The 10122-nt window shown below is 41.2% G+C and overlaps 2 protein-coding genes across 10 annotated transcripts in view; one reads left to right on the top strand and one right to left on the bottom strand.

The window, feature by feature from the left end:
- Nucleotides 1-3620, bottom strand: part of casp2 (caspase 2, apoptosis-related cysteine peptidase) — a 12037-nt gene extending 8417 nt beyond the window's left edge. For 3 of the 5 annotated variants that reach the window (XM_030371159.1, XM_030371163.1, XM_030371160.1), the window contains exons 1-7: nt 3492-3620; nt 2760-2937; nt 2522-2668; nt 2350-2415; nt 1823-1898; nt 1112-1203; nt 398-580 (exon numbers count right to left, since the gene is read on the bottom strand). In XM_030371159.1, the coding sequence (XP_030227019.1) occupies nt 398-580; nt 1112-1203; nt 1823-1898; nt 2350-2415; nt 2522-2668; nt 2760-2909 (714 nt within the window). In that variant the 5' untranslated portion in view covers nt 2910-2937; nt 3492-3620. The remainder of the gene's footprint in view (nt 1-397; nt 581-1111; nt 1204-1822; nt 1899-2349; nt 2416-2521; nt 2669-2759; nt 2938-3491) is intronic. The other 2 variants (XM_030371162.1, XM_030371161.1) reach the window with 2 other exon arrangements.
- A 443-nt stretch (nt 3621-4063) lies between these two features.
- rap1gapl (RAP1 GTPase activating protein-like) lies at nt 4064-9958 on the top strand. 5 transcript variants are annotated; one of them, XM_030371156.1, is made up of 18 exons: nt 4076-4548; nt 4859-4949; nt 5261-5376; nt 5487-5526; nt 5681-5881; nt 6162-6259; nt 6547-6625; nt 6710-6763; nt 6909-6992; nt 7080-7180; nt 7274-7403; nt 7587-7751; nt 7902-7973; nt 8063-8149; nt 8266-8421; nt 8505-8588; nt 8686-8714; nt 9668-9958. In XM_030371156.1, exons 1-18 carry the CDS (start codon nt 4478-4480, stop codon nt 9756-9758), a joined length of 1749 nt encoding a protein of 582 aa, XP_030227016.1. In that variant the 5' UTR covers nt 4076-4477; the 3' UTR covers nt 9759-9958. The 5 variants fall into 5 exon arrangements, 3 of the variants coding, with proteins under 3 accessions (XP_030227016.1, XP_030227018.1, XP_030227017.1); XM_030371158.1 differs by having other exon boundaries at nt 4079-4548; nt 4864-4949; nt 5341-5376; XM_030371157.1 differs by having other exon boundaries at nt 4080-4548; nt 5341-5376; nt 5479-5526.
- Nucleotides 9959-10122: the final 164 nt, after the last annotated feature.

Here is a 10122-nt window from a genome sequence, read left to right as displayed (position 1 = left end):
AATAGGGGACCAAGCAGCTTTGCTGCTCGGACCCCTAATAATGGCTTGAATTTATATAGCACTTTTCAGTCACCCAGAGCGCTTTACATAGAGTGTGTTGTGGGGATATCACACCTCCTCAACTTCCACACTTCTAACATGGGCAGGGTCCGCAATTAACACCTGCCCCAGGCTATGCAGTGGTTTTAACATGGTACCCTGATGTTTTCTTTTCCCTGCCAAATGGTCAAATGGATAGGCCGGTTAAAGAATATCAGGGATCCATATTACAATGTTGGATTCTGAACACAGGATAGAAAAACCCTGACAATAACAGACGTTGGTGATAAAAGATGTGCTCTATTATTATGACCCTTATGATCCTTATTATCATGACTGCACTAGGTGTGGGTCTGACCTGAGCGGTGAGGTTCCGGTGCACGGAGACTACAAAGTCTAGCTCTGTGAAGACCTTCCGGAGAACCTCCTCGTCCACCTCACCGCCCTTCCTGTGGTCGAGGTCAGGGGCGGTGGAGGGGTCGAAGGTCACGTTACTGATCACTAAGGCACAGCCTCTCGGTGACGAACACATCCTGTAAGACTGGACCATGGGAGAAAGAGAGGGATGTTAAGCACAGGGACATTGGAAGGAGACAGAAACAGTTTTTTGTGGTTTAGTGGTTATAAGTCATATGATACTATTTGCAATGAATTAATTTAGACAAATGACGCTGATGATATTGTGCCTGATATTTTAATGAATTTGCATATCATTGTATTTATTTTGATTAATAAGTAATAATAATTACAACTGGTATTCATTTAATTTGTCGTTGTTTCCTATTCTTTTTCCTTTTTTCTCAAAACCAAGAATGTCCTTTTTCGATGACCATCTACCACTAAGGGGACAGAGGGACAGTAAAGACCACTAAAAGTCTTTACTGTCTCCCCATAAGACAAGCCCCCACATACAAACTGAACATGTCGTCGACGTCTAGAACCATTGAGCTTCTATCAAAAATATAGTAGGGTTGTGTTTCATATAAAACTGTCCTGGCTCATGATAGGTGGAAAACAGAACGCTAAACCCCGCCTTCCCATTCCACCCCAGCTCAGGTTTAATGTTTCTCACCTGTTTGCAGCGAGTCAGGTAGAAGTCTTGGGTGCACGGAAGCACTGGGGTTGTAATAGGGCAGTCGGTATCCAGACTTGTTTCCATGGAATCTGAAACAAATATTAACACACGGTCACAGGCATTGCAACTGACGGTCCTACTGATAAGGTTGTAACAGTACCACATATGATTAGTATACAATCAGATTAACAAGTTGAACTAAATGTAGGGAAAAGGTTTCTTAAATAAAACATTTTAGTATGGTTTAATGCACAAGAAAACATTACCATTAAATGTTTTTGTTGTTTTGTCAATGACTATTTGTCTATTCTTGGAAGGAACCAGTGAAGAGGAATGTAGTGTGAATCTAGTGACTCCATTCCAATGTGCTAAACAATGTTCTCAAAGCACTGACTGTGCCCTGTGTTCCTTCTTTGTAAATAGTCAGGTTCTCATCTCCACGTTGTATTATGTCTAGTTTATGACTGCTAGAGAAAGCCCAAGCAGGGTCAGGGTATCTCCGCTGGGGCGTGGTGCTAGATGCTGTAAATCTCTCAGAGCCAACCTCCATTCCACTTCCACTCAACCACAAGGTCAACTCAAATGGTTTCTCGATTCAAACAAAACCACAAACTATTTGCCTTTTCTCAGACACCCCACCCTTTTGTTGCCACAGACACATAATATTGTTGAAGGTATAGAAGCATTGGTGTTGAAGGCTACACTTACCGTGTGTCCGTTGTCTCTTAGCTGCTATGGCCTCTTGTGTAGGATGTGCAAGAGGGGCCTCGACAAACCTCTGCAACTGAACATCAGGCATTTGTTATTTAAAGCATGGGGGGTCAGTGGAAAACGTTTTGTGGACAAATGCAGAGCCTCTAACTTGTGAAGCATCCTAGTATTGCTGTCCTAGCAATTTGTATAAATGTTAATATTAAATATTAGGTGTTAGAGACTGCCTCTATATGGTCACCTCTGTCCCTTCACTGAGTTTAGATTCTAAGAGCAGGAAGCCATCTACGGCTCGGATGCGCCAGCCTCATCCCTCTCACTGTCTATCTGCAGGGCAAGTGACTGGACCACAAGGTCTACTTACTTAAATACTATTATATTACATATATATATATTATCTTCCTGGATTTTAGTTCATGTTGCCAATTTCCAAGCTTGGATGTATGTTTTACATAGTTTGGTTTAGTGGTTTTGTTATAACATTGATAACAGCTGTTAAATATTGATAAGAGGGCCCCGCTCACCTCACTTATTTCCTCTGGGTAAGTCTTCAACACTTGTGTATCTCGTTCTGGCTGAAGTTTCGAATTCTGTAAGGCACAACAGTCGAATGTGTCAAGAACGCTAATAGGTTTATAATGCATATACTCATATACGGGTGTACATTATTGTGATCATCATCATGCATAAACTTACGCTTGTGCTGTGCTTCTCTATCAGGTCACACAAGTGGTGCTGCTCAGTGTCTCGCAGTGCTGAGCAGAAGCTGCTGAACGCACTGGGGCCCCGCTTGGGTAGAAGGAAAAGCAACCGCCAGTTTTGCTTTCCAGAGGTTTTCTCGTTCTGAAGTATGATAAAAATAAATGAATTGCAATAAGAATTATAGAAAGTATGAGGTAAGCCATCACAACACTCATTCGCGCCATTCACGTACCAGAATGCTCTCCGCCATTTCATCGTTAAGGATTTCGTCCGCCTGTAGAGACTGGACAAGTTGCGCGTCTACCACCATTTGCTTGCAGAGAACCGCAGACAGCTTACGGAGAGTCCGCTTGTCCCGTTCTGACATCCCGCACTGCAGCATGGTCGGCTGTGGGTGTACACAGACTGAACTGTGAAAAGTAAAGTGACTGTGATCAACCCTAGAACACTACACACGAGAACTGAACGTAGTAACTGTGTAATACGTTGCTTTGTTGATGCTTTGTATACTTTTTGGACTGACTATATGACGCAAGACAAAACGTTAACCATGGACCTCTATTGTTTTTACTGTCAGCAATCCCAATATGTGTAATTACCAATCTACGGATCGATAATGACCAACGTTTAGGCATGGGTTTGCGCGCGTACGCTACTTACGCAAACAAGTGTATCCGAAACTATGCACAATAAATCTAAGAATATACTCAAGGGACGCATTTTTTAATTGTTGTCATACCCCATGCATAAACACATCATTCAGTGTCGTATTGAACTCTAGTGCTCTGCAAAGGACAATGCTAACCAGCTAGCTAGCTAGCGGATTAAATGTACAATTGTATAAAGTTACTACCTGCTCTACATTCTATAGATATTGACTACAATCATTTTACTCCAATAACCAGAAGCCTATTTGAAAACATTTAGGTCCTTAAACATCGATCATCCCACGTTATTTACTCACATTGGGTCGCCTGTATTCCAACTTCCGCGGCGCGGGTCGCAAACAGCGAAGTGGGGGCGGAGTCAAAACTCACTATTTTTTTTATTAACCAATGACAAGAGCGGGTTCTTTGACTGACTTCCCAAGGAGCGAAGCAGTATGGTGTTTGCAGCGGGTGGTCGTCTGCTGTTTATCACTGGTTAAGGACACTTTTTGAATTTGAACTCAGCTCTCTGTAAACAATAAACCAATTGATGAAAACACTTGGAAGAGTGACAGAACCAGTGACCAAATAGTAGGCTATACACGAGTGAAAGAAAAGGGTAGCCTATATCATTGGTTGGAAAACAAATGAACTAAATGCAGCCCATGCAATCCAAGGGCATGGTTTGTGTAGGCCTAAAATACGTTATGCAATAACGTTCATATATAAACCTATATAAATTTATAATATCAGAAGTCTGCTTTTTTGTTTGTTTACCCCTTTGCTCTCTTTATCTTTTTCTTATTCTCTGGGCTTCCTTTACCCTCTCCTGCTGTCTGTCTCCCCGCCCTCGCTGTGTGGTCCATCAATAATTGATGATTTCTCCTGACTAAAAGGGTAACAGGTCCATGAGAAAAATCTACAATATCTATTCCCTTCCAAGACGTGTGACCTCAGTCCCTCCTCAGAAAGTATTACTAGTGGAATATTACATCATGCGATCTATAGACGCAGCTCACTTACTGGCACGTCTCGTGTCAGAGGTCGTGGTGGCTGCTTGTTATCGAAGTGTACCTGTGGCCAAGAGTGGGTTAACTCGGTGTCTCTGAATGACAGCGGGATAGAGAGAAGGAAGTGCAGGGGAGCTTAAATGAGTGAGAGGCAGGGGGCATAGATAGAGGAGGAGGTAGAGGAGGAGGAGTGGCAGAATGATAGAGAGAATTAATTCAGTCCTTAACCAGCCCCATCAGATTGACGCCACAGCCAACTGGTGTATGTCAAACGCACATAGTGCCACAGAGTCATGGATGAAGAAAAGAGGAACATCAAGTTGCTACCAAGGAAGACAAGCGTCACTCTAGAAACATGTGGGAGGTGAGTGGAGACATCTTTAACTTGAAAAGATCCACTCAACCGAATTTGAATGAAATTGTATTTGTGGGCCGATTCGGCTCCTGAAGAATGAAGGCTCCATTTGTCCGGTGTAATAACATATTTCCCGCTTCTGTAGATAACCCTTCATTGTTCAGTGCAGGCCGGTTTACATGTTGTAATGAGAAAACTGCATAGGATTCACATGCTGCTCTTTCCATTTTTTACTATATGTATTATTACAATAGCAAGCAATACATGCGGGCATGCACACATTAATCCTTGATGTGTGCATATCCACTTGTGGCTGCAGAGCAGAACCAGACCTCAGCACACGAGACGTCCTGGCCCTTCCTGCTGCAAGGGACGCAAAGCCCTTCTGCTCTGTCAGCAGCAACCAGAGGGTGATCACCATTGTCATCTGTTCAGCATCTGTTTCGGACGGTTCATTATATATATATGTATATATATATATATATATATATATATATATATATATATATATATATATATATATATATATATATATATATATATATATATAATGAACTGTCCGAAACAAATAGCTAATATATATATAGGCCTACTATATTTTTATTTTATTTTTTATTTAATGCATTCAAAGACTGATTGTCGAACACTATAACAGCAGCATTTTCCACTTTCATTCCAGTGAAATGTTGTGAGTCATTCGTTGTCATCTTCCTCTTTAAAGGCATGTTTCTTCTTTTACTTGTCTGCCGTTCGACTGTTCCTCCTCTGTCTGTCCCTGCGACCGACCGCTGTTGATTACAGGTTACAGAGCTGTTCGAGATCATCGAAAAGCTGCAGGTAAGAGTTTTAAGTGCACATCTTTTTTCCTGCTTCCTTGATGAACAATGGCATCTTTTCACCATTGTATCACTGCTCTTCCTCCTTCTTCTCCTCCATCAGGGAAGTAGAATAGACGAGCAACGATGTGTATTCCCGCCACCTCTTAAGGTCAGCCACCCTAAATTCCACTCTAAGCTGTAAGCAGATGCATTAGACACATGGTTTATTGGACCACAACGACAACAGTGCTAAATAATAACAATGTAAATAAAGGTGAATGAACAGACCACCATTAACAGGCCTCGTCTTGTTTCCGTCGCAGACCCAACTGCTGAAGATAGGAGGTGAGGTGCCCCTCGTTCTCCCCCCCAAGTTGGGAGGCTACTGGCTGGATCCCCCCCTGGATAAGCTTGTAGACATGAGCCCCTGCACTTCTCCCCAACACGGCCTGGACCCAGCCTGCTATGATATATTGGAGCGAGACAGCGATGCAAAGATCTACCGAGAGTTCTTCGGCTCACTAGTTAGTGGGCATAACCTTCATTACTATATTACAAAAATATAAGCGATTGTTAACATTCAATCGATTATCGTGTTTGCATGTATTTGCTGTTTAACAATTTCATGTCATTTGGCAGATGCTTTTAGTAATAAAAAAAAAAAAGGTCAAGAATGACAGGTAGAAATGTGAAAGAATGCAGAAATGGGTGTTTGAGTGCAGTGCCCCTAGCTGGGAGCCAAGCCCCACCCTTACCAGTAGACTACCACTACCTGATGTAGCTGGTCTGTCTTCTTTCTTTCAGTACCATCACACGTTCATAGCAGTGGATGCCTCTCTGGGTCCACTGGTGCTCTCTGTGTGTTTGGAGGGAGAAGCTCAGAGAATTCGAGTCATCTTAAGGTTTGGATATTTGACTTTATTAATCTTTCAGGGTTTAATGATTTAGACTTTTGACAATGTAGTGTCTTTGAGTATTTATATCAGTTTTATACAATGTTTAAATGTATTTTTATTTTTTATTAATTTCTTTATAATTATTGTTGTAATTCCAAAGTAATTTAAAGCCTCAAGAATCACATACATTTCTGTCTATGTTGAATATATTTATTTTTTTATTTTATTTTAATTATATTTTAAAGTTTTAAGAAAGCATATGCTTTCTAAAAAACAATATTGTTGTCTTGCAGGATGATGGAGTGCTCTCTGCATGGAGTTTTCTCCCTTTCTCTTTTCCACAATGTTCCTTCTGCTGTTGAGTTAGCCAAGGTAACCAGATTACCTGCAGTTGAAAGATTGTAGATCTCTTTATAAAAATGCATAATATGAACTCCACTGTCATATCACTTCTAGAGGCTCTGTGAGAATGTCACCGTGACCCGGTTTGAAGCAGTCAGCTATCTGAAGGTCGGACACTATTCCATAATTGAAGATTGACATTTGTATTGAATATAAAATATATATTCATCCATGCCACTACTTTTCCAAAACATATCTCACCTTATTCCCTTTCTGTTACATATCCTTATGTCATCTGTCATCAAATCTCCAGGCTCCGGAGTTGATAATAGCATTTGATGAGCACAGGGTGTCTTCCAATTTCAAGTTTGGTATCTTGCTTCAGAAAGAAGGGCAGGTATATTTTTTAAAAACCCTTTGGAACACATCCTACTATTATGTACAGACCGTGCCCTCCATTGTGGAAATGTGTCTTTGTGTTCAGTTCACGGAAGAGGACATACTGAGCAACACCGAGGAAACTCAGGAGTTCCAAGAGTTCCTGTCCATCTTGGGAGAGACAGTTAAATTGCAGGGATTCACCGGGTAAAAGGAAAATACCTAGCAGAGTCTTCATTTGAAATTACAAATATGTCATGCCCTGTCATCACATGAGGTCTCATATCACTCTTGGCTCAGATTCAGAGGAGGTCTGGATGTGTCTCATGGTCAAACTGGAGACGATGCAGTCGTCACTTCCTTCCAGGGAAGACACATCATGTTCCATGTAGCCACCAAGCTGCCGTTCACTGAGGGCGACCCGCAGCAGGTCAGAGGCTGCATCACTGTAATCAATTTCGTCACAGCGATTAAGAGCCGTCTTTCCAAATGAGATGCCTCAAACTTACTGTAAGACGGTAATGTTTGGAAAAAAGATCATCGGCAATTAACTCTTCCCCTCCTCCTCCTCCTCCTCCTCCTCCTCCTGTCATCTTCTATCTCCGCTACTTAGTTACAGAGGAAGCGACACATTGGGAATGACATCGTGGCATTGGTTTACCAGGAAGGCAAGACCCCTTTCATCTCTGATATCATCAGCTCCCACTTCCTGCACTGCTTCCTGGTGGTTCGCAAGATCCGGGGAGAGCAGGATCAGAGAGCATCAGGAGGATACCAGGTCAGCCATTAGCAGTGTATGCAAGGTGCAGAAATTAGACAAGGATTTGAGTCAAAGACAAAACAAGAATGGATTGTTGCAATTATGAGATAAATCGTTTGTTTGGTCTTGATGCTTGTTAATTTAATTAAGAACATCATCTATTTGCAGGTGTGTGTGACCGCCAGAGATGATGTCCCCCCTTTTGGTCCTGTTCTACCAGATCCTCCCATATTTACAGATGTAAGGGACCGGGAGATACACCGCAGGACAGCCTTCAACCTCTATGTGTTGACCTAATGCAAATATTTAATCTGACTCTCGTCCACCAGAGTTCCTTGCTGAGACAGTTCCTCCTCACCAAACTTATCAATGCAGAGATCTCCTGTTACAAGGCAGAGAGGTTCAGCCGTTTGGAGGTAGGCAGATACAAACGATATGGAAGCAAGGCTCTCAGTAAGGTCAAAGTTCATTCACAATCAGCCGATACCACTTTACCCATGCTTGTTCATTATTCATCATCTTTCTTATCAAGCTTCGCACCCGTTCGTCCCTACTAGAAGGCCTGCAGAACGAACTGTCCGCCCGCTCCCAGTGCATGCTGGGAGATCCATCCTCTATGACATTGCCATCGTGTGACGGGCTTAGGGGCGTGTCCGAAGGCAGTGGAGGTTTCATCGAAAACTTCAAGGTTAATCCTAAATTCTTATCAGTCCTGGTTTGGAGCTTCACCAAATAGGGTGTAAATATTTTCTGTCCTGATTCTCTCACCAGAGAGCCATACGCGTGCGCAGTCATTCTTTTGACACACTCGGTGTTCCCAAGAAAATTGGGGGGATTGTATCGCACAGGCCAAAGGTAAGTTATCCACCTCTCTTTGAAAAATAGAATGCATAGGATGCAATACGTTTTCTGAAACGAGTGATATTGAATCTCATTTCTGACTTCATTGCAGACCGCATATGCAGAAAAAGATGATGAGAGGTAAGGGCAATGAAATTTAAGCAACTGTTCAGTTATCAAAGTAGATTATTACAGTTAAATGTATATGTGTTCATCAACAAACTTGCTAAAAAAATAGGGTCTGTGTACACCCACTTGGGCTTCGTATACAGACACAAGGCATGCCTCTCTTCTGCAAAAATAAATATATTGTGCAGGCCACATTTCTATTTGCGCTGGATTAACATATTATATAGGCATGCTGCTGCTAATGCATTAAAACCTTTATCACCCATCTCTCTGTATCATCTCAGCGGATAAGTACTCTATTCATCATTGCCTCTTACAGCAAGGCAGACTGGCCCTCCCTCATAATAAGAAGGGAGGAACACAGTTTGATGTTTATAAGACTATGCAACTAAAACTACCAGCCTGTATCACCTCAATTTTAACAGTGGAAATCCAGTTTACACACACAAGCAGGCTAGTTCTGCATGCACCTGGAATCTTCTCTGAACTAGGGAAAACCGCTTTAAAATTATGTGCCACAAAATATTTTAATAAATTAAAACAAAGACTGAAACGAGAAAAGTGCATTCTGCTGGGCCATTGCAAAGCAATATTAACCAACATGGGACGGCCCAATCCTCTATGTATCAGTATATTGTTATATAAGTCTAATAAGGTTATCTCTATTGCAACTGAGTTTTATTAATCAATATTTTATGTGTTTTATTTATTACATTATTTATTTATATTTTGATTGTTGGTAATTCCCTGCGTTTTTCTTTTATTCCATATCTTACCTATTTAATTATTTGTATATGATGTATTCATTTATATATATTTTTTTCTTACATATCTCCCTGTGTATTACTGCCATGAAATATTCTCTGTACATACGGGCCTCATTAAAATGTCATGGGATTTTCGAGCTTCTCTGTTTAAATAAAGGTTGCAGATAAGAATAATTGGGGTTATTTTCTGCTTTTCAGTGAAAAAAACCCAGACTCTACAGTTCCTGTGGTAGAAAATTCAGAATCAGCCAACATCGAAAACCAACAGTGTTCTCATGAAGAGTCATAGCTACAAAGTGTATACAAATACGCACCCTGATTGTCTATAATTGTTTAAATGAAATTGTGTACTATTTTATTTTTTCTAGTACATTTTAGTAGGCCTAAATGACACAGAATGTATTTTATCTATTGTACTTGTAAACTACTCGAAAAATAAATGTATTTCTTCATTGATAAAAACCAAATGAAGGGCAAAGTACGGTCAAACATGTTGTTTTTCTTGTTATATTCAGCCCAAGGGCAGCCAAGGGGTGGCAGTATTGTGTCTGTCGATCCGCTCCTTTTCTTCCAAAACAAATGAAGCATGTATGAAAGCGGAAGGAAGCTTCATCGTCAGTGGTGGGTTGCTAATGCTAGAACAGCAACATAAG

Source organism: Gadus morhua, chromosome 11 (assembly GCF_902167405.1).
Source record: "Gadus morhua chromosome 11, gadMor3.0, whole genome shotgun sequence".
Classification (NCBI taxonomy): domain Eukaryota; kingdom Metazoa; phylum Chordata; class Actinopteri; order Gadiformes; family Gadidae; genus Gadus; species Gadus morhua.
This window is presented reverse-complemented; position numbering and strand designations above follow the sequence as displayed.